Below are 24,160 nucleotides of genomic sequence, written 5' to 3'. Positions count from 1 at the left end.
ATGACTACCACAGCATTCTGCAGTGATACACCATGTCATCTGGTTTGCGCTTAGTGGAACAATCATTTGTTTTTCAATAGGCCAATGACGAGCGAAGGAAAAGCAGTCAACAAGTGCTCAGCATATTTTGGAACTCCTTCAAGACTGTTAGAAAAGCATTCCAGGTGAAGCTGGTTGAAGAATCTAAAATATGTTTGTTTACTACATGATTCCACGTGTTACTTAGTTTTGATGTCTTCACTATTATTCTACAATGTAGACAATAGTAAAAAATAAAGAAAAACCCTTGAATGAGTAGGTGGACATACTTTTGACTGGTACTGTACATAGCAAACAAGGCATTTTTTCTATTATGACTAGTATTGTACGACTAACAATAAGAGTCTCCAATCATCATGTGATGTCAGCATATTTGCTTTTAAAAAGCACACCGTTCCTACAGTGTGGTGCATTGCAGGTGACTAGTGAGTCAACATTGGACTTTTTGTACAGTCAAAATGTGAGCATGCGTGTGTGCGCGCGCGTCTCCCCTCGCACCTTTTGTGTTCCAGCTTCTCCAGCTCTTCCCGTTGCTGCCTCTCAATTTCCAACCTAGGCAAGTACACCAATAGCATTTAGCTGGCTTAAAAACAATGACAGGGAGACTGGACTCAAACACACACACTAGAGTATTACTCAACGAGACGTCATGATCACAGAAATGAAGGATGCAATTGGCGTGACTAAAGAGCTTCATACAAAACAGTGTTTGAAACAAGCGGGGCGACGTGCAAAATCATAACAAAAAAACAAGACGATGACGGCTTATGTTCAAACAAACAGCAGTGGCGTCAGGAGACAAAGTGAAAAAGATGTCATGTTTCACTAGCATTGTTAAAACAAAGCAGTGAACATTGACCACTCTGGTCGGGTCTACCTGAGATAGATGGGCCCCTTTTCAGTGAAGAGACTGCCAAGGGAGGGTTCAGAGATACATGAGTTACTGTACTTTTAAAATTAGACTCAATGAAGAGCAATAATTACACAAAGGAGTTAAAACACAGCCATAACTGTTACCAACGTTCACTAAATACTGGCTGTGTATTCCTCAAAATATCCATGGTTGCTCTGGACCTACTAATTTCGTTGTTGTTTTTTTGTCTGTGTGTGCATACCTACGTAGTAGGTACCTAGTTGGTTGCTCTAGGTTAAAAACAAAAAATCCAGTTTAGGTCTGAATTAGGAGTAAGTGCTATGGAATTACTTGTTGTATTGGACAAAACTGAAAAGACTACGAACTTCCTCCACAAGGGGTGCTGTAAAACAACAAAACCAAAGCATTCTCAGGCAGTTCTGTACAAGCAAAATTAATCTCTGGCACAACAGATTTTTGGAGAGTTAGTAATAGAATCAATGAAGGCCATACAGTTTGTGTGATGTGGCATTTGTGACGAGCAGCGTTACCAGCTCACATGATTTAGGCTTGAGTCACAGCAGTTGCAATGTTACAGACCTCCTCCAATCCAAAGTAAATATTTTCCCCATTTCCATTTTGAGCTACACCTGTGCCAACTGCCTAGATTGTCATAAAGACTACCACAACACATGTCTTTGACTGGGCACTGTAACATTGTATTTCAGCAAAGAAAGTGTCACATTTTTATTTATTGAATTGTTTTTTTACAATCAATCCACTGCTTCAGTCAGTGGTCACGCGGGTGAGCAGCAACGGATAAGCGAATGTAGGAAAAGGAACTCCTGAAAAGGCAGGGGGAACTGCGCAGAGGGAGTTGGGGTGAATCATTCATGCGCTGGAGCATACATTTGACTAATCCCAAACCAGTCCCTATTGCCTACTCCCCATGCACTTCTGGCGATCTGAGAGGAATAAATTAGTATAAGCAATATGGGAATAGCTTCACCTTGCCCTCTTGAGTTTGCCATATTGCCTATAGCTATCCAATCCTCTCAGATCTCCACAAGTGCATAGATAGTAGGGGCTAGAGGCCGATTTGGGATTAGGTGATACACCCACGTACACTCACCCTGGGTTGTAGAGCATTACTGTGGAGAGGTTCTCACATGATTTGTTGAGATCGGTCATAGACGGACTAAAGGAGGAGAGCAGTCCACTCTGGGAAAAATTTCCAACACACAACAAAGTTCAACAACATGACCATTGACCTCATGATGACTCATTGGTCAAGTCGACTGCATCCTAAAAGGCTTACAGTAAACGTGCCCTTCCACTAGATGGTTATTTCAAATCAAAGTTCATTGGTCGCGTACACAGATGTTATTGCAGGTGCAGCAAAATGCTTGGCTACATGAGTAATAAGCTATTCGAGTCATGACTAGAGGTCGACCGATTATGATTTTTAAACGCCGATACCGATTATTGGAGGACCAAAAAAAAGTTGATACCGGTTAAATCGGACGATTTTTATATATATATATGTAATAATGACAATTAGAACAATACTGAATGAACAAAACACTTTTATTTTAACTTAATATAATACATCAATAAAATCAATTTAGTCTCAAATAAATAATGAAACATGTTCGATTTGGTTTAAATAATGCAAAAACAAAGTGTTGGAGAAAAAAGTAAAAGTGCAATATGTGCTATGTAAAAAGCTAACGTTTAAGTTCCTTGCTCAGAACATGAGAACATATGAAAGCTGGTGGTTCCTTTTAACATGATACTTCAATATTCCCAGGTAAGAAGTTTTAGGTTGTAGTTATTATAGGACTATTTCTCTCTATACTATTTGTATTTCATATACCTTTGACTATTGGATGTTCTAATAGGTACTTTAGTATTGCCAGCCTAATCTCGAGAGTTGATAGGCTTGAAGTCATAAACAGCGTAAGAGCTGCTGGCAAACGCAGTAAAGTGCTGTTTGAATGAATGCTTACGAGCCTGCTGCTGACTACCACCGCTCAGTCAGACTGCTCTATTAAATAATAGACTTAATTATAATAACACACAGAATTACGAGCCTTTGGTCATTAATATGGTCAAATTCGGAAACTATCATTTCGAAAACAAAACGTTTATTCTTTCAGTGAAATACGGAACCGTTCCGTATTTTATCGAACGGGTGGCATCCATAAGTCTAAATATTGCTGTTACATTGCACAACCTTCAATGTTATGCCATAATTACGTAAAATTCTGGCAAATTAGTTCGCAACGAGCCAGGCGGCCCAAACTGTTGCATATACCCTGACGCTGCGTGCAATGAACGCAAGAGAAGTGACACAATTTCCCTAGTTAATATTGCCTGGTACCATGCATTTATTTTAACTAAATATGCAGGTTTAAAAAATATACTTCTGTGTATTGATTTTAAGAAAGGCATTGATGTTTATGGTTAGGTACATTTCTGCAACGATTGTGCTTTTTCACAAATGCGCTTTTGCTAAATCATCCCCCGTTTGGCGGTCTTTGTTAGGAAGAAATAGTCCAGGCGGCCCAAACTGCTGCATATATCCTGACTCTGTTGCATAGAACGCAAGAGAAGTGACACAATTTACCTACTTAAAAAGAAATCCATGTTAGCAGGCAATATTAACTAAAATATGCAGGTTTAAAAATATATACTTGTGTATTGATTTTAAGAAGGCGTTGACGTTTATGGTTAGGCACACATTGGTGCAACGACAGTGCTTTTTTTTACAAATGCGCTTGTTAAATCACCCGTTTGGCGAAGTAGGCTGTGATTCAATGATAAATGAACAGGTTATATGCAATGCAGGACAAGCTAGATAAACTAGTAATATAATCAACCATGTGTAGTTAACTACTGATTATGTTAAGATTTATTATTTTTTATAAAATATATGTTTAATGCTAGCTAGAACCTTACCTTGGCTCCTTGCTGCACTCGCATAACAGGTAGTCAGCCTGCCACACAGTCTAGTTGTGGAGTGCAATGTAAATCGGCCATGATCGGTGTCCAAAAATGCAGATTACCGATTGTTATGAAAACTTGAAATCGGCCCCGAAGTAAATCGGCCATTCCGATTAATCGGTCGACCTCTAGTCATGGCTTACTTGATTTAAACCCTTGGGGAGCATAGATCATCCACATAATAATAATAATAATATTATAACAACTGAATAATACCGCAACTAATAAGCTTCTTTAAAAGGCCTTTGAGAGAAAGTGCCTTTGGTGTTACCTTCCTCTTTTCCCTTAGTTTAGCTGCCTCTTTAGGGTGGTTGAAACGGAACATGTTGGTTCTCCCCAGTAGGACAACAGCACCTATCAAACACAATAGAACAATAAACATTGAATAAAGGTAATAAGGGAGAAAAAAATACTTCTAAAATGACTAGAGATTAGTAAATGTGGGATTGGACATTCACAGAACAATCATTGTGTTGGCTGCCGGGAACACACTGTCGTACACGTCGATCCAGAGCATCCCAAACATGCTCAATCTGTGACATGTCTGGTGAGTATGCGGGAACTGGGTCATTTTCAGCTTCCAGGAATTGTGTACAGATCCTTGTGACATTATCATGCTGAAACGAGGTGATGGCGGCAGATGAATGGCACGACAACAGGCCTCAGGATCTCGTCACGGTATCGCTGTACATTAAAATTGCCGTCAATAAAATGCAATTGTGTTTGTTGTCCATACCATATCCCCACCATGGGGCACTCTGTTCACAACATTGACATCAGCAAACCGCTCGCCCACACGAGACCATACACGTGGTCTGGGGATATGAGGCCGGTTAGACGTACTGCCAAATGCTCTAAAATAATATTGGAGTAGCATCTACAGATGGAAAATCCAGACAATCCAAATAATGTGCGACCAAAAGCGCATACCTTGGTTTAGTGGGGAGGCTTCTGTCACTTGCACTCCATTCACAGAGCACTGGGCCCCATTGAGTGGAACCAGGGTGACGGTGCCAGTCTGGTTCGCAAACATGCAGTGTTCACTCTCCAGGTCCAGCCCATGGAGAACTACAGAGAAGAGAGGATGAGAGGGAAAGACAGTGTGTGTGTGTGCACACATATATTACCATTATGAATTGTTTCTTTGTCCCGATTTGTAGCAAAGTATGACAGCGGATAGAGTATGTAACAGAGGCCACTCACCAATGTCCTGAACAGTCGACGCATCGTCTCGACCAACATATGTCCTGCCCTCCTGGGACAAAAATGAAAGCGATACAGTATATCAAGTCCATGTAAATTATATTTAAGTTTAATAGGAGGACATATTAACTTGTGAATCAATCTGAGAGAAAAAAAAACTAATTGTAAAAATAACTAAAAATAATCAAATCAACTGTGACTGACCTTTAGATGGTAGAGGATGATGCCAGTACTTAGGAGGTCGTCGTCGATACCAATTAGATGAGGCAACTCCGAATCGAGGACGACACCGATTCCCTCTTTCCTCAGGGCAAGGGTTTCTTCCTGTAAATACGAGATCAATGGAGGACAGATATTGTCAATCATTAGGAATTCATTGAGGTTTCTGACTTAGTCAATTAAATTTCACAGCTGACTATAATAAAAAAAGGTATATAACCAGAGTGATTCTGTGAGCTAAATTGAATTAGACATTTTATACAAATATATACCCACTCACCTTGAGAATATTCTGAGTTTCATTCCACTTGTTAGTCCACTCCTTGGTTAACTCCAACACCTATGACAGAAATAGCACAAAAAAATTGTATTGAATTTCAAAGATGAGATCACATCACTAACTTGCTGAAAATGGTTGACCTGTTCGTTTATTGATTTGAGGAATAACACACCGCACTTGCAAAGTGTCGATAGCTTATTTCGGGTAATCAGGTTTATTTTTTACTCTAAAAAGGAACAATCCACATGGCCTTACTCTGGCTTCATTCTGGTGTAGTTTCTCCTCCATACTCAGAGCAGTGGGTGAATCCAGAAGTGCAATCTGAAAAGGATGAAAACCAGCCAACAATCAACACATTATTGAATCACACCTCAATACTCTAAGTCAGTGCGATCTAGTTAGATTAGATGGGACATTTAAAACACAACAACAAGGTCATAGGCCAGTAGCTGGAAAGGTGGACATGTTACATTTCAATAACACATAATGTTCTAGTTATGCATTATAAAAATGTGCCCATAAATTAACAAAATAAATGTTTGCTATACCCATTTGTGTACAATAACAGTTTTTTACATAATTTGTAAGGCAGTGTATTGAAGAGCTGTTTTGTTTATGAAATAAATACACTTGAAGGGCCAGAGAAAATGTTGTAGTGGACAGGATAGTTGAGCACACACACACACAAAAAACAATTTAGATCAGTGTGACAAATCCCCCACCTGATTTCCCTGGACCAAAAGGGCCTTCAGCCGGGCGATTTCAGCCCTGAGCTCTCGGATGAGCTTGACGTTGAAGTCCTCGTTGATAGTGGGCTTGTTGATGATATTCTTGGCGCGGTTGGCGTAGCGCAGAGTGCTCAGCGTCTCGCCGTAGTTGACGTCAGCAGGTGAAATGGCTGCAGCAAACAAGAGCAAAACATCTTTGAAACCTGTCGTACTACAAAACACTTTTACATTTGCCGTGTTCTAATGCTGTATTTTTGACTGCAAACATATCACAGGTATTTAGTTTATGGCCACTCGCCACACTTAAGCGTCTTATACATAAAGGTCAGCCTTAACAAGTGTTTAGAAAGCCATGTTCTCAAATTCTAGCACCAAGTACACTGGACTAGGAACCCAGAAATGTCTGCAAAGCACATTCATGCTTCCTGCTGTGATAAAATTGTAAAAATATTGGGGTCCCTAATGTTTTTTGGCAAAGACTGCAGATCTCGAGGTAACCTCCCCATCCCGCCCCCCCTGAGCTGAAGAGCCTAATCACATTCTGCGCATGATAGGACTGCCAGAGTTAAATCAGTTAACTTTGTGTGATTTTAGTGTGTTGAAAATACCCTGAAAACATCCAAAATACAGCTAAAATGTACAATGACATGTAAAAACATGTTGACTGTAGCAAAGTTTCCATCCAATTGGAAAAATATTTTAATGAGAATATTCTAAAATCCTCAAACAAAATATGAGAAGTTTTACACCAGGGGTGTGTTTCCACCAAACAAACTTCTTGCAGATAAATGTCACGACTTCCGCCGAAGTTGGTGCCTCTCCTTGTTCAGGCGGCGTTCTAGCTGCCACCGATCTACTTTTCGTTTTCCATTTGTCTCATTTTGATTGTACACACCTGCTTCCCATTTAGTTATAATTTATTCCCTATTTAACCCTCTGGTTCCCACATGGTTTTGTGTGTGATTGTTCTTTGTTTGGTGTTTTACTTCTGTGAGCTGGTGTGTTTCCCTGCGTGGAATTGTTGGTTGTTTCTTTTCAAGTAAAGTACGTCTTTTACTCAGTTCTGTGTCCTGCGCCTGACTCCATCCTACCGCTGCACACTGACACATGACAATAAAAGTCAGTGCATGCTGACGTAGTGCACACAAAATTCACTTTTTCGCTTAAGTTTTCATGCACTGAATAAAAATCTAAAAGTTCAATACATTTCCAACTCACGGATAGTTTTGTCACAAAAACTGTGGCATTAAATATCAAATGTGCTTACTCTGGTCTTGCAGTTAAATAGCAAATGTGCACATTTTTGAGCAGATGGTCTTAAACTATAGGATAGTCTACCTGTGTTTAGTTTAAATCAAAGCACATATTTTGCCTAGTGGAACAGGCTGTTTTGGCCACATGAGAAAAAAATTATATTTTGCACAATCATGCTAAAATCTCCTAAGTTTTTTTTGTTGTCTTAAAAGTAAAGTTATACTATCATATTAGATGATATCTTGCAGACATTGATTAAGCTTTGATCCAACTTTATTAAACGAGCACCATTCGTTTAATAAATAGCCTGTTCTCTATGAGTAAAGCAGAGAATCGCGCACATTTGCAGAAGCTTCGGGACCTTTAGCTGTCGGGAAGAAGGGCCCAGAAAAGTCAGATCCGCAGCAATGCCGTTGTTTTATCCCAGTAAGAAGCATGGCTGGCTCAGGATCTAATCTAGAGATATATTCATGAGAATCCAGGATTCCCCTTATATACTGAAGTGGACAGGTAAAAACCAGGGTTCCGAGTCCGGTGTATTTGGGGCTTTTCAAGGGGAGGATTGGAAACATTTGATTAAATGCAAAACATTTTGCATTATTAAGGACTCACTAGCGATCATAATGGTCTTAGAGTTGCCTCCCAGGCTGTCTTTGAGGAGCCACGTTAGCACAGAGTCTCTGTAAGGCACAAACACCTGCTTCTTCTTCAAGTTGGTGTTCACTCTGTCCTGGCTCAGGTCCGCTGGACCAAGACAAGGAAAAGATTTCAGATCAACCAATAAGAAAAATAATTGGCACTTCAGGCAGGCTAGAGCAAACACTCAAAGTATTTGATAGATTTCAAATTGTATTTGAATCCAGGTCTGATCAATAGGTAAATCAACAGAGAGAAGAAAACTCACAACTCTGCATACTCAGTAGAAGTAAGACATTGGCAGATGTTGCCAGATGAGGGTTTTTATTCCATACAAAAAATATATTATTATACGACTTTAATGAATATGTCCTCGTATCTGCTGTCTCATTGATATTACAGTTGGTATAACAGTTACCCACCTAGAGCGGAGATGACGTTGCCCAGAGTGACCAGTGACTTGTTGATGTTGCCGCCCTCCTTGAGCCGGACTCCCGTGGCACAGGTGGCGTCCGCTCTCTCGCTGCCCGCCAAGTCCACCAGGTGGATTTGACTGATTGTCTCGCAGGGCATCTCCGCGTCAAACTTAGCCTGGAGAGGAAGGAGAAAACGTGTAAAAAAACTTGAAGTCTGATGAAGACCTTTGAGTCGAAATGTTGCACTTAAACTGTGGGTGCGATCTATTTTTCCTAGAATGGTTAAGTGCCTCACACAGATGCTATTAGTGGCAACCCCTTTAATGGCATTGATTGGCTAGGAGTCCACTCACTTGGCAACTGAATCAGTCCCTAACTAACAAACAAGGACAACTACTCTGCGGCCCTTGTGCACTGGAGTTGAGAATTCCTGGAGTAGCGGTAGCATTAGCTCGCCTAGAGGCCCACCTGGGTGAAGTTGATGGTGAAGATGGCGTGCGAGCGGCTGCTGGTGTCGTTCATGCCCGTGGCGGCTGTGGTGCGGTTGATGTTGCCCGCCTCCATCAGCTCCTCCACGTCATGATAGTTCTGCACCAAGTGCTTGGATAGGTCTGGGGTCAGATTGGATTAACACATTAGTTCATAATATGGAGAGACAGACATCCACTGTTTTAATTAGAGCTCGACCGATGGCATGGCCGATTAATTAGGGCCGATTTCATAACAAATTGGTAAACTCCATTTTGGACACAGATTACGGACAATTAAATTGCATTCCACAAGGAAACTGCATGGAAGGTTGACCACCTGTTACGCAAGTACAGCATGGAGCCAAGGTAAGTTGCTAGCTAGCATTAAACTTATCTTATAAAAAACAATCAATCTTCACACAATCACTAGTTAACCTAGTAATATCATCAACCATGTGTAGTTAACTACCTTGTCCTGCATTGTATATAATCAATGCGTTGCCTGTTAATTTATCATCGGATCACAGCCTACTTCGCCAAACGGGTGATGATTTATCAAAAACGCATTCGCAAAAAAAGCACAATCGTTGCACGAATGTACCTAACCATAAACATCAATGCCTTTCTTAAAATCAATACATAGAAGTATTTTTTTAAACCTACATATTTAGTTAAATAAATTCATGTTAGCAGGCAACATTAACTAGGGAAATTGTGTCACTTCTATTGCGTTCATCGCAGTGTCAGGGTATACGCATCAGTTTGGGCTGCCTAGCTCATTGCGAACTAATTTGCCTGAATTTTACATAATTATGACATAACATTGAAGGTTGTGCAATGTAACAGCAATATTTAGACTTAGTGTTGCCACCCGTTCGATAAAATACGGAACGGTTGTGTATTTCACTGAAAGAATAAACGTTTTGTTTTTGAAATGATAATTTACGGATTTTACCATATTAATGACCAAAGGCTCGTATTTCTGTGTTTATTATATTATAATTAAGTCTGATTTTATACTTGACTGAGCAGTCTGACAGCGGTGGTAGGCAGCAGCAAGCTCGTAAGCATTCATTCAAACTTTACTGCGTTTGCTAGCAGCTCTTAGCAATGCTTGAAGCACAGCGCTGTTTATGACTTCAAGCCTATCAACTCCTGAGATTAAAGTGCGTTTTAGAACATCCAATAGTCAAAGGTATATGAAATACAAATGGTATAGAGAGAACTAGTCGGTGCGTCATAATTCCTATAATAACTACAACCTAAAACTTCTTAACTGCGAATATTGAAGAACTGAGAATATTGAACCACCAGCTTTCATGTTCTGAGAAAGGAACATAAACATCAGCTTTTTTTACATGGCACATATTGCACTTTTACTTTCTTCTCCAACACTGTTTTTGCATTATTTAAACCAAATTGAGCATGTTTCATTATTTATTTGAGATTTTATGTATATATTAAGTTAAAATTAAAAAGTGTTAATTCAGTATGGTTGTAATTGTTATAACATAATTATTATTATAAACAAAAAATAAAAATAATAATAAATCAAATTGTGCAATTAATCTGTATAGGTTTTTTTTGGTCCTCCAATAACTGGTATCGGCGTTGAAAAATCCTAATCGGTCGACCTCTAGTTTTAATGAGTTTGGGAGCCATCGTTCTAGCTGAGACAGGTCTGGGGTCAGATTGGATTAACACAGGGAGTTCATATACAGAGATATCCACTGTTATAATTAGTTTGGGAGCATCATTCTGCCTTACAGACAGGTGTGGGATCAGTCTTAGAATGAATGGAGAAAATACAGTATGGAAGACCAAATTAGGTCCCTTATGTCCATATTGATTATGATCCAAAAATTATAATGTCTTACCTTCCACGTAGGGTCCATCTTTTGGGTGCTCCCTCACCCTCAGGTTGTAGGTTTCGGTAGACTTCCTCCTGAGCAGGTCCCTGACACGTTCATTGTAGATCTCCAGGTAGCTGATGACAATGAGAGGATAAAGAGGTCATTCAGAGGTCAAGTTTAGCCTGATGACATCTACCAATTATTATTATTAAAGGGACCCTTTTTGTCATCTCTTGGATGAGGTACAAATTGCTGGAACGTCTATTGATCATGTGCAATCCCTTTTTAATATATTTAAAAAGTGTTCACTGAGCCACCATTGAAAAGGAAAGATCCACCCATTTTGAATGTTATATAGTTTTTGTGCATCTCTGAACGATGTTCTATCAATTCCCGGGGTCATTTAATGTTTTCATGTGTATTGGACCTATTGCCGTTCAAACAGGTAGAAATACAGCCAGTGTATGACGAGTTTCACATCATATGATGCAAAACACGTCACACAAGCTGTGACAACGTGTTTTGAAAGTTATATCATCTTGAAATCTTTATTGCTGACATGTTCAACATTTTGGGACAGTATCAACAGTGGATTAATGCAACAAATACCAAAATATTGTTTGAGTGGATTATTCCTTTAAGCTTCTTAATTAATTCTTCCAAAAATTCCAGGGAATAACAACGGACACAGTTTTCTTACCTGACCTCGGTGCGGAAGGAGGCCTCATCCCAACGAGTCATCCCAGCAATCCGGCTGAACAGACCCTCACATATCCGTGGAATGAGACCAGCATCTCCCTGATGAAAAATAAATCCATAGAGCAAACGCTTAATCAAACACAGAAGTTAAGTTCACGATAAGTCTGACAACGATCGACTACTGAACAGGGTCTACTGGACTGAGAAAACATGTTGATATGTTACAGGACAGTTCTTTAAAATAATCCATTACTCATTACAGGAAGACTCTAAATATGTCACATTTGGCTTTAGTCTTTCTCCAAAACAGAGTCCACAGAGAAAACTGACACTATGAACTTTGTACTTTCCCCTAATCACTTTCACCTAGACTTGTGAAAGCAAAACTGGACTGTCGGAGCCTTCGTTCGTTACTGTGATATTTGCTTAGGGTCTCCACGACTGATTGAAGTCCCAATAGTCTGATAACAAAAACAGCCCAGTTGAGTAAGCAAATGTTGTGGAAAGTTCCAGAAATGTCATAAACAAAGTAGACCCGATTCCTTATCTCCAAGTCAGAGGCATGATTGTTGTACATTATGCAGTACCAGTCAAAAGTTTGGACACACCTACTCATTCAAGGTATTTTCTTTATTTTTCCTATTTTCTACATGCTTTTCCAACAGTCTTGGAGGAGTTCCCACATATGCTGAGCACTTGTTGACTGCTTTTCCTTCCCTCTGCAGTCCAACTCATCCCAAACCATCTCAGTTGGGTTGAAGTGGGTGATTGTGGAGGTCAGGTCATCTGATTCACCACTCTCCTTCTTGGTCAAATAGCCCTTACACAGCCTGGACGTGTGCTTTGGGTCATTATCCTGTTGAAAAACAAATGATAGTGGGTCTAAGCGCAAACCAGATAGGATGGCGCATTGTTGCAGAATGCTGTGGTAGCCATGCTGGTTAAGTGTGTCTTGAATTCTAAATAAATCACTGACAGTGTCACCAGCACCATGCTTCACAGTGGGAAATACACATGCGGAGATCATCAGTTCACCTACTCTGCGTCTCACAAAGACACAGCGGTTGGAACCAAAAATCGCAAATTTGGACTTATCAGACCAAAGGACAGATTTCCACCAGTCTAATGTCAATTGCTCGTGTTTCTTGGCCCAAGCAAGTCTCTTCTTCTTATTGGTGTCCTTTAGTAGTGGTTTCTTCGCAGCAATTCAACCATGAAGGCCTGATTCACGCAGTGTCCTCTGAACAGTTGATGTTGAGATGTGTCTGCTACTTGAACTCCAAAGCATTTATTTGGGCTGCAATCTGAGGTGCAGTTAACTCTAATGAACTTATCCTCTGCAGCAGATCTGGGTATTCCTTTCCTGTGGCGGTCCACATGAGAGACAGTTTCATCATAGTTGTTAATGGATTTTGCAACTGCACTTGAAGAAACCTTCAAAGTTCTTGAAATGTTCCATATGGACTGACCTTTGGGTCATAAAGTAATGATGGACTGTTGTTTCTCTTTGCTCATTTGAGCTGTTCTTGCCATAATATGGACTTAGTATTTTACCAAATAGGGCTCCTCTGTATTCCACCCCTACCTTGTCACAACACAACTGATTGGCTCAAACAAATGAACTTTTAAGAAGGTACACCTATTAATTGAAATGCATCCCAGGTGACTGACTACCTTATGAAGCTGGTTGAAAGAATGCCAAGAGTGTGCAAAGCTGTCATCAAGGCCAAGGGCGGCTACTTTGAAGAATCTCAAATATAAAATCTATTTTGATTTGTTTAACACTTTTTTTGGTTACTACATGATTCCATAGGTGTTATTTCATAGTTGATGTCTTCACCATTATTCTACAATGTAGAAAATAGTCACAAAAAAATAAACTGGAATGAGTAGTGACTGGTTTTTTGACTGGTACTGTATATTTAAACATTCCACAACGTTGTGCCCTGCTGAACACAGCCCAGTATTTGATTTGGGAATCCAGGACCTGTATTCATAAAGCGTCTCAGAGTAGGAGTGCTTTTTTAGATAATTATGAATAAGATTATATAGACAAGGGGGACCTGATCCGAGATCAGCACTCCTACTCCGATATGTTTTATGACCACAGGCCAAGAAAGGGAATGTTCGTCTCACTGGATTTCCCATCATGGTGTAGGACTTCCCCGAGCCAGTCTGGCCGTAGGCGAAGATGCAGGCGTTATAGCCTTGGAACGCAGCCTTGAGGACATCTGAGCCCAGGTCTTTGAACACCTACAAAGGAAGAGGGCAAACATGGCCTTGTTCAAAAAGGTGAAATGTTCAGAGCGTTGGCAAATTGGAATGTAGCTGATATGACTCACAATGACAGGGACTCATTTGTTCCAAACAGTACATTTAGATCTGAATGGTCTGTAAAGTTGCGGCAACCTGAACAGGCCCCAGATCTAACTAGCTAAAACAGATCTCACTTTAAGCAGTCAGTGAAAGAAAGAAACTAGCCAATACAGCACAAACTCAAAAATATGGAATTTAAGCATGCAAAATGTTAACATATTTATAAGAGTTAACTCATTGGCTGTGTTACTGTTGATACTGCACTGACATTATGCCAAGGGTGAAAGTAAGCCAGTTGAACATGAACCTTTCACAATAATTAAAACAAAGATTCCAAGAAAACTGTATCATTACCGCATTGTCACCCACCTGAAAAAATAGCAAATGGACTTGAAAACGTGTGGAATACGTTCTAAAATGCAATGCAGTTGGGCAATAACACATTTTGCAAAGACAGAAGAGTGGCTGTGACCGAGATGCACGTGGACAGACGCAGCAATTCAGGCTACAAGTGTAAGCCTGACCAAAAATGATCACTGAATGTCATTCATGGTGTTGTTTTGTTACAGATGTCTCTTTCCATTATTCTAATGGCGGGTGCACAGTATACATTCAGGAATTATTTTAGAGTAGCGGAACGTGCGCAGGTAACCAGGCTTACAAGAGCGTTGTCATCCAATTGTTTGATAATCAGATGAAAACATAATGACTGGTTATCTTAATGCCACGTTAAAAATAAATACATTCAAATGAAACAACAGGTCTTTACCAATTGGCCCACAGAGATCTTAAGTCATTCTGTTTAGGCCTCCAAAAACAAAATGTGCGCATGTGAGAAGGTACAGAACCAGAAATTAAATCTACTTTGACCCCTGTATGATGAAATATTATGATAAAAATAAAATAAAAAGTTGCACAACTGTAAGTCATATCTTATGTCTGAAGCTTGTGAGTCAACATGTAGACTAACAGAACATTAGCAAACTGCTGTGACTCAAACTTCCATCCATAACAAAAATGTCCTACAAGTAAAAAAAAATAAAATGTAATGACCCCTGAACAGAGGCAAATGTAAGCTGCTTTGACTATAATCGGATTTGGACAACAACAGGGAGGGAAAAAAAACAAACAGAAAGTGTTAGTCCAGATCACATTTTCCGACCGAAATATGACATTTACCTTTTCTTGAGAGACAAAAGTGTTGCTTTTACTGTCGGCGGAATCATAGGAGAAGTCATAGGTGAAGTTTTTTTTTCTCTCCCTCATCGAATCGCCGGAAATGCCATCTGGTATCTAATGAAATACAACAAAATAGGCTGAAATATACTGTAAACACAAAGCGGAGTGCAATTGCATTTATTTAACCTTTATTTAGTCAATTAAAAACAAATTCTTATTTACAATGACGGCCTACCCCGTCCAAACCCTAATCCGGACAACGCTCGGGCAATTGTGCGCCACCATTTGGGACTCCCAATCACAGCCGGTTGTGATACAGTCTGGAATCGAACCAGGGTCTGTAGTGACGCCACTAGCACTGAGACGTAGTGCCTTAGACCGCTGTGACACTCAGGAGCCCCGAACACGAGGCATGTTCACTGATCATATGTTAAGACCAAATCATTTAAAATAAACTGATGAAATAGAACTAGTATTAAAAAAATTATATTCAATAACACTTTATGCTAAACATCTGCCAAACAGAAAGAAATACAGGCCTAGCTATTATTGTAGAAAGGCTGTTTAAAACTTAAAATTACCCTCAAGTTTGTAATGGTGGTCTTGTCCCCTTTTATTTCAATTATGTTCTTGGCAGTCAAATCCTTCTCCCTGTAAAAATAAAAACATAAAACAGGTTAATACTTCCAAATAATTAAGCTTTCCCTTTCTGGGCCAAACCATGATGCAACAGAGACAGTGAACCAATGGAGGAGCATCAGAGTAAGAAAAGTATTACTTTCAGGTTGTACCACATTGCAGTACTTTGTGATTCACAAATTGGACCAACAAGAAAGGTACCCGTTACATTAGCAACAAAAGACAACATAGTAAACAAATTTACTGTGACTAATTCATCTATTATGTTGGGCATCGTTATCTTTGTAGAAGACTACATTCTCTCTAAGATGGGGCCGTCTGGGACCTGGAAGAATGCCCCCAACTGAATCCTCTCAGTTCTTATTTGCTTAATTGATCACTAGAAGTCTGGAGGAAATGTTTCTTGGTACGACTCTTCCTAGTCACTCTGTGGAAGTATTCAGTTCAAGCTTGAATTATTAGTGGCCTTTCCAGTAAGACATACTGGAATTAAATAAAACCGTACGAACAGATTACCATCAACACGATGCCAACTGGATCAGGTTATACTCTGGGCTGCTTGGTCAAAAAAATGTGTGAAAGGTTACTTCCTTCAGAATCCTTCCTTGTTTTTTTACAGGTGCATAGTGCATCTTACTTATTTGGCATCTGTGCATCATATTTCACACACCCACATTTAACATAGGTGTGTAGAGTAAGTGGCAGGGTGGTTGTCTTCTGTCATGCAGCTATGTATGTATCCTATTTACTGTTGGAAATAGTTTGTCAGAAATGTATTAAGGCGTCCCATAATCCCTGGGTGGCTGCCAATACTAACTCCCAATACCAGACACAGCACAGCCATGGTAGCTCTAGTTCCTACTCTTCGTGTTTGTTTTGTTGGTTAAACTTGTTCACCCGTCAACTTGCCAGCTGTCTGCTACCTAAAATAATGTTTGTGTGCCAACATCCAGGCGTTCTTATTGGTGGTTTAGCAAGAGGGTGTGTGGTGGGCTCGTGTTCCTTTGAGTGCGGTTGGCATTTACATCCCAAATGCTGTAACCCTTTACATTTTGGTAGAGACACTTGTAGCAACGTCAGTGTTTGTTATGACACATATATTAAGCAGTGTTCCTGCAACATGGCCAGTCATATGATGCCAGTCAAATTAGAGTGCATTAAACTGTTAGAAGTCAGAACTGGTTACAATGTATCACAGTGAACCAGTGTCCAGCCGAGCGCCTCTCTTAAAATGAAACAATATAGCCATTAGTAACAACAATAGCAGCATGTTTAGCATGTTTTCTGCTTTACTTACCGTCTGTTCATAGGCCTGAGCCGGACAGCCACCCGCACCGATGCCATTGCACATCCCCTTTCTGTCTGCTTCACCTGTTACTAGATCCAGTTGTCCTGGAAAGGCACAACCCAATCGTGTTAAGTACAAATAAATGTGGCAAGCGCGTTTCTGTGTCTTGAGTATGTGTCCAGTTCCCTCTGTACCTCCCGACCGGTTGCACACAGAGCCAAGGTTACTTTCAAAAGAAGAGCGCTAGCTACTTGTGCTCCCTCCTGACACTTGAGCGTGCACTTTATATTAGCCTGCTATCATTACCGCCACAGAAAAATAACAAAATTCACTGTGTCATCCGTTAGTAAATCACAAGGCTGATACGAGTAGTCGGAGAGGACAAAATACATTCGTGGGGAAAATAGTTACACTCCTGTACAGACGATGGCGGTAGAGAACTATTGATTAACCGAAGAAGAACCAGGAAGCAGCGCGCACAAATTTACTTCCTGTGTTTTCTGGAAAGTGTGTTGAGAGAGGTGAGCTCTAACAGTTTCAAGTCAGTTTATCTGCAATTAGTTTTGTTTGCACACATAAAAATGTTGATCTGTTTAATCTGTACATTTGTCTGGTCAGTAGCACCAGCTATCAGTTCGAGTTGATGAAGCTTATTAGAACTGTTAACTAGCTAGCTAATGCTAGTTAGCGTGCCTTACCACTTAATTTACTGTACCTGCTAGCCAGTAGTAGCTACAGCTAGTTAGCAAGCTAAAGTACCCAGCTAATGTGGCGATGTTTTTGTTTTGTTGTTCCAGGTGGAAGAGCGCTAGGGGACAGTTGTTAATCATGGATATTCGACCAAACCACACCATTTACATCAATAATGTAAATGATAAGATCAAGAAGGATGGTAAGAATCACAGTGCATCGTTCCAAGATCATGTAGTTAGCTACAGCGTTCCTTCAGAGCTAGATAGCAATTTATCCTCTTGTACTGGAGCTGTAGTAAGTTTACATAGATTTATTTGTCTGTGTCGATGGTCTATAAGTAACAACAGTGAAGTAACATTTGTTGTTGTTGCCTTCTAGAACTGAAGCGGTCACTCTATGCCCTGTTCTCGCAGTTTGGGCAAGTCATGGACATTGTTGCCATGAAAACCATGAAGATGAGAGGGCAGGCATTTGTGGTGTTCAAAGAGCTTGCATCAGCTACGAACGCACTGCGTCAACTTCAAGGATTCCCTTTCTACAATAAGCCCATGGTAAGTTATTACTTAGTAGTTGTGTATGTCATTTTCACAAATGGCAGTAGTACAGGGTGGTTGGTATTCATTACCGTATATGAACAAAACTTATTGCACAGTAGCAGCAAAACATTTTGCAATGAAAATGGGAGTTTCAGACACTTTCTCTGCTTTTCGGTCTGTTTTCTACCATTTGGTTTCTAGTGAATATGACCCAGGTCTGTGCTTGGCATACATCTGATTGTACTTATCTCTTATTTTCAGCGCATTCAGTATGCGAAGACAGACTCAGAGGTGATCTCCAAAATCAGAGGCACATTTGGGGACAAGGACAAGAAGAAGGACAGGAAGAAGAAGGCTCAAGATCAAGTGGCCAATGTGGCCAAGAAACCAGCACTGGTGAGACTAGTATATCAAATGTTCAAATGTTACGTAATTGCTGGACTATTAAGCGCACCTGAATATAAACCGCACCCACTGAATTATAAAAAAATATGTATTTTGTACATAAATACGCCGCACATGTCTATAAGCCGCAGGTGCCTACCGGTACATTGAAACAAATGAACTTTACACAGCCTTTAAACGAAACAGTAGCCTACCAAGAAAGTCATTGGTCACTATCTTCCTCCTCCTGTGCACTGAAACCACTGAAGTCATCTCCTTCGGTGTCGGAGTTGAATTGCTTCATCCGATGTTGGATCGCTGCCCTCTTCAACACGCAGCAGTCCAGCCTTTCGAAACGCGTTGATGATAGTGAATTTTGACAATGCTCCACGCTGTCAGTAGCTCTATTTCCTTTTCCAACAGCCAGATTGATCGCCTTCAACTTGAAAGCTGCATCATATGCATTTCTTCGTGTCTTTGCCATGATGAGGGTGACAAAATGACTACCGTAATCAGAATGATGGGAAGTTTGAGCGCGCTCGATTTACGTCACATTATGTGACGGTGCTCAGTTTTTTGGCGGCATGAATCTTGTGAAAGCGGGAAAGATCCATAAATTAGCCGCGTCATTGTATAAACCACGAGGTTCAAAGCGTGGGAATAAAGTAGCGGCTTATAGTCCGGAATTTACGGTAGTCACATGCGCCGAATACAACAGGTGAAATGCTAACTTACTACAAGCCCTTAACCAGAAATGCAGTTTTAAGAAAAATAAGTTTTAAGTGAAAAAGAAAAGTAACGAATAATTCAAGAGCAGCAGTAAAATAAGTGGCGAGGCTATATACAGGGGGTACCGGTACAGAGTCTATGTGTGAGGGCACTGGTTAGTTTAGGTAATTGAGGTAACGTAGAGGTAAAATGACTATGCATAGATAATAAACAGAGAGTAGCAGCAGTGTAAAAGGGGGAGGGGGGCAATGCAAATAGTCTGGGGAGCCATTTGATTAGCTGTTCAAGAGTCTTATGGCTTGGGGGTAGAAGCTGTTAAGAAGCCTTTTGGACCTAGACTTGGCGTTCCGGTACCGCTTGCCGTGTGGTAGCAGAGAGAACAGTCTATGACTAAGGTGGCTGGAGTCTTTGACAATTTTTAGGGCCTTCCTCTGACTGCCTGGTATAAAGGTCCTGGATGGCAGGAAGCTTGGCCCCAGTGATGCACTGGGCCGTACGCACCACCCTCTGTAGTGCCCTGCGGTCGGAGGCCGAGCAGTTGCCATACCAGGTAGTGATGCAACCAGTTAGGATGTCCTCAACGGTGCAGCTGTGGAACCTTTTGAGGATCGGAGGACCCATGCCAAATTTCAGTCTCCTGAGGGGGAATAGGCTTTGTTGTGCCCTTTTTACGACTGTCTTGGTGTGTTTGGACCATGATAGTTTGTTGGTGATGTGGACACCAAGGAACTTGAAGGTCTCAACCTGCTTCACTACAGCTCTGTCAATGAGAATGGGGGTGTGCTCGTCCTCCTTTTCCTGTAGTCCACAATCATCTACTTTGTCTTGATCACTTTTAAGGAGAGGTTATTATCCTGGCACCACACTGCCAGGTGTCTAACCTCCTCCCTATAGGCTGTCTCACCATTATCGGTGATCGGGCCTACCACTGTTGTCACTGTTGGAGTCGTGCCTGGCCATGGGTGAACAGGGATTATAGGAGGGGACTGAGCACGCTCCCCTGGGGGGGCCCCCAGTGTTGAGGATCAGCGTGGCGGATGTGTTGTTACCGACCCTTACCGCCCAGGGGCGGCCCGTCATGAAGTCCAGGATCCAGTTGCAGAGGGAGGTGTTTAGTCCAATGGTCCTTAGCTTAGTGATGAGCTTCTGAGGGCACTGTGGTGTTGAACGCTGAGCTGTAGTCAATGAATAGCATTCTCACATAGGTGTTCCCTTTGTCCTGGTGGGAAATGGCAGTGTGGAGTGCAATAGAGATTGCATCATGTGGATCTGCTAGGGTGGTATGCAAATTGGAGTGGTTCTAGGGTTTCTGGGATAATGGTGTTGATGTGAGCCATGACCAGCCTTTCAAAGTACTTCATGGTTACAGACGTGAGTGCTACGGGTCGATAGTCATTTAGGCAGGTTACCTTAGTGTTCTTAGGCACAGGGACTATGGTGGTCTGCTTGAAACATGTTGGTATTACAAACTCACAGGTTAAATGTCAGTGAAGACACTTGCCAGTTGGTCAGCGCATGCTCAGAGTACACATCCTGGTAATCCATCTGGCTCTGCAGCCTTGTGAATGTTGACCTGTTTAAAGTTCTTACTCACATCGGCTACGGAGAGTGTGATCACACAGTTGTCCGGAACAGCTGATGCTCTCATGCATGTTTCAGTGTTGCTTGCCTCGAAGCGAGCATAGAAGTAATTTAGCTCGTCTGGTAGGCTCGTATCACTGGGCACCTCTCGGCTGTGCTTCCCTTAATAGTTTGCAAGCCCTGCCACATCCAACGAGAGTCAGAGCCAGTGTAGTATGATCCAATCTTAGTCCTGTTTTGACACTTTGCCTATTTGATGGTTCGTCGGAGGGCATAGTGGGATTTCTTATAAGCTTCTGGGTTAGAGTCCCGCTCCTTGAAAGCAGCAGCTCTACTCTTTATCTCAGTGCGGCTCTTGCCTGTAATCCATGGCTTCTTGTTGGGGTATACGCCACAGTCACTGTGGGGATGACGTCATCAATGCACTTATTGATGAAGCCAGTGACTGGTGTGGTGTACTCCTCAATACCATCAATACCAAGAATCCCGGAACATATTCCAGTCTGCTAGCAAAACTGGTTACTGGTTCTTCTTGCATGAGTATTTGCTTGAAAGCATGAATCAGGAGGATAGAATTATGGTCAGATTTTCAAAATGGAGGGTGACCACCAAAAGGTGGTCTAGAGTTGTAATTCTTTTCCCTGGTTGTACATTTAAGACATGCTGGGAGAAATAAGTTAAAATGGATTTTAGTTTCCCCTCATTAAAGTCCCCGGTCACTAGGAGCACCGCCTCTGGATGAGCGTTTTCCTGTTTGCTTGTAGCCGTTTCAGCTCATTGAGTGCGGTCTTAGCGCCTGCACTGGCACATAGGCTGTATGAATGCTTCCCAAATGGCATCCAATTCCCTATACTATATATTATAGTCAATATTTTTGACCAGAGCCTATATGCCATCCTGTATGCTTTTGAATGTAGTCAGTCATTTTACTCCAACGCGATTTTCATAACTTGTTTATCTTTTATATTAACAGGGATCAGCCAGCACAAACAACGCTCCAACGACCATGCAGGTAAGCCTTTCTAGCCCTATCAAGTATAATAACCTAAAATGTTAAGTGAACTTGTTCATTTCCCTTTTGCTGAGTAAACTCCGCATCATATACATCTCAGTGGCGTTGTGAGTGTACCTCCGACTACATCAAGTCGTTATCAGTCAATATTTGTACCTTGTACCTGTGTTCTTTTCTTTGGGTGCTGCCACCTGTAGTTTATGATTTTAAAAAAAATTAAAAAGCAAATTGCTCTGTGTAACCCACTGTTTTCCAATAGAATATGAAGTTGGTGACTTCAAACATGCACTACCACGTGTTTGCATCTCCTGCCCCCCCCCCCCCCCCCCCCCCCAAATGAATCAGCTGAGCAATGACGTGGCTGCACCTTCTCCGTTAACAAACAACAGCCCCCTTGGCGGAGGTTGCGTAAAATAATGCTGTTTCCCCAAAAATGACGGATTGCAGCACCCAGAGAATAGAACATAGTTACACAGGAGAAACATGGGTACAAGGTACGCATTTTAAAGTATCGGCTGATACCGACTGGAATAGGGGGAACACTACGCCGACACTCATCACAACTCAACTCCATTGAGATGTCTATGGGGTTGTGTTTACTCAGCCCCTTGTGAGTGACTAAATCACTAGTGCTGATGGACTCTTTAATAAGCACAATGTTGCCATGCCTTGTATTCTTGCAAAAATCTCTACTCTCACTACTTTAGGAACATTTTACTGTTTGATGCGCCCTGTTTTGGATTAACGGTTGGAGTGCTACAGATAGTCTGGTCCGCTTATTGACTAAGCTGTAAAAAAAAAAAAGTTTTATGGGCCGGTTTCATGTGACAATTAGACTGATTTCTTTTGTCTTTTTAGGTTCCAGACAATCCACCCAACTACATTTTATTCCTTAATAACCTGCCAGAGGAAACTAATGAAATGATGCTCTCCATGCTGTTCAATCAGTGAGTATTGAATGATCTTGTTGTCAAATGAGTAAACTAGCCTAGATGCCCGATTTGCATTCATTCAACTTCGGCAGCAATTGTTATTGAGTCTGGCTCATGAACTTGTGAAATATACAGTAGTAGCTTTATAGCAGGGTTTCTTGAACTATGGGGAGGAGCCCTGGGCACGTGAGAGAAGTGGGTTGCGTGTTATGAGAATACATGTATAATCACACACGGTTTCTTCTTCATTTGGGTCGTTGGAGGACGATTTGGGTCACAGGAGGGCGGTCAATTTCTCATTTTGGGTCGCGAGCTGAAAACGTTTAAGAACCTCTGCTTTATATCATTCACATTAAAGACTTCACCATTGCCAGGTGGTGAAGCCTTTTGATATATTATATATTTGCAGCATGGTAACTGGGGCTCTGTTCAAGAGTGTGCAAAACTATAGAACATTCAAATAGAAATGCCATGTGTGAAAAGGGAGATCACGTCAGCTCTATCCCATTACATTTGTGATTTCTGAACATTTCCTTTCTCTCAATACACCTGTGATTTCTCTTTTTTTTCTCCTCGTAGATTCCCTGGTTTCAAAGAGGTGCGACTCGTCCCTGGCAAACACGACATCTCCTTTGTAGAGTTTGAGAGCGAGGGCCAGGCGGGAGTGGCCAAAGACGCACTGCAGGGCTTCCGGATTACGGCCCAATGCGCCATGAAGATCACTTATGCCAAGAAGTAGTTCCCGCGATGACGTCACTGGACAGGGGACACATATTGGACTCTGGGTTAGAGATTGGTTGGACCCCCTGATTTTTTTCCCCCCCTTTGTTTTTATGCATCGACTGTGGAATCTCCCAGGAGTTTTCCTAGTTTTTTTTTTTTACTGATTTCTGTGCCGTCGCTGTGAGGTGGAGTGTGAAGAGAATCCTCGAAACATCGTCTCTATTTTATATGGCACAGTAATAAAGGACTTTTGTGTAACTGTGGTGCCTCAGATGCTTCCTCTGACATGTTCTGAATTTATAGCCCTGGTCCCGAAGGCCCCAAAAGGACAGCTGGTGATTGTAGATTCAAGCCGAATAACATGTAAAAATGTAGTGCCATGATATCCTTACTCTCTGAACATAAATGTGAAATTCACATTGGGGATGCTAATCATTGGTCCAGTGATCAAGTGGGCAAATTGTTATAGTTCCCATCCCAGTCACATGTATA

General features: G+C 41.3%; 2 protein-coding genes across 18 annotated transcripts in view; one reads left to right on the top strand and one right to left on the bottom strand.

Annotated features, from left to right (window-relative positions):
• Window positions 1-17,520, bottom strand: part of LOC110493739 (kinesin-like protein KIF16B) — a 32,664-nt gene extending 15,144 nt beyond the window's left edge. For 10 of the 16 annotated variants that reach the window (XR_016487757.1, XR_016487754.1, XR_016487756.1 and 7 more), the window contains exons 1-19: window positions 17,088-17,503; window positions 15,733-15,802; window positions 15,152-15,265; window positions 13,793-13,909; window positions 11,658-11,755; window positions 10,982-11,091; window positions 9,103-9,245; window positions 8,641-8,809; window positions 8,195-8,326; window positions 6,323-6,498; window positions 5,856-5,921; window positions 5,601-5,660; window positions 5,306-5,425; window positions 5,102-5,153; window positions 4,829-4,966; window positions 4,170-4,252; window positions 2,025-2,113; window positions 917-949; window positions 538-591 (exon numbers count right to left, since the gene is read on the bottom strand). Coding sequence is in view for 11 of the 16 variants with exons in the window: in XM_090204863.1 (XP_090060989.1) it covers window positions 538-591; window positions 917-949; window positions 2,025-2,113; window positions 4,170-4,252; window positions 4,829-4,966; window positions 5,102-5,153; window positions 5,306-5,425; window positions 5,601-5,660; window positions 5,856-5,921; window positions 6,323-6,498; window positions 8,195-8,326; window positions 8,641-8,809; window positions 9,103-9,245; window positions 10,982-11,091; window positions 11,658-11,755; window positions 13,793-13,909; window positions 15,152-15,265; window positions 15,733-15,802; window positions 17,088-17,134 (1,871 nt within the window). In the remaining 5 variants the exon portion in view is untranslated. Of the gene's footprint in view, window positions 1-537; window positions 592-916; window positions 950-2,024; window positions 2,114-4,169; window positions 4,253-4,828; window positions 4,967-5,101; window positions 5,154-5,305; window positions 5,426-5,600; window positions 5,661-5,855; window positions 5,922-6,322; window positions 6,499-8,194; window positions 8,327-8,640; window positions 8,810-9,102; window positions 9,246-10,981; window positions 11,092-11,657; window positions 11,756-13,792; window positions 13,910-15,151; window positions 15,266-15,732; window positions 15,803-17,087 lie in introns of all 16 variants that reach the window. The other 6 variants (XR_016487755.1, XM_090204866.1, XM_090204861.1 and 3 more) reach the window with 2 other exon arrangements.
• On the top strand, window positions 17,499-23,926 carry LOC110493740 (U2 small nuclear ribonucleoprotein B''). Of its 2 annotated transcripts, none has more exons than XM_021568190.3 (7): window positions 17,499-17,599; window positions 17,876-17,970; window positions 18,150-18,322; window positions 18,569-18,703; window positions 21,975-22,013; window positions 22,872-22,960; window positions 23,525-23,926. In XM_021568190.3, the coding sequence occupies exons 2-7, from the start codon at window positions 17,907-17,909 to the stop codon at window positions 23,682-23,684; spliced, it is 660 nt and encodes a 219-aa protein (XP_021423865.1). In that variant the 5' UTR covers window positions 17,499-17,599; window positions 17,876-17,906; the 3' UTR covers window positions 23,685-23,926. The 2 variants fall into 2 exon arrangements, with proteins under 2 accessions (XP_021423865.1, XP_021423866.1); XM_021568191.3 differs by having other exon boundaries at window positions 17,549-17,619.
• The last annotated feature ends 234 nt before the right edge of the window (window positions 23,927-24,160 follow it).

The sequence above is a fragment of the Oncorhynchus mykiss genome, chromosome 17 (assembly GCF_057628025.1).
Source record: "Oncorhynchus mykiss isolate SJ-2025 chromosome 17, ASM5762802v1, whole genome shotgun sequence".
Lineage (NCBI taxonomy): Eukaryota > Metazoa > Chordata > Actinopteri > Salmoniformes > Salmonidae > Oncorhynchus > Oncorhynchus mykiss.
Note: the sequence above shows the minus strand (reverse complement) of the source record. Positions and strands in the feature narration are given on the sequence as shown.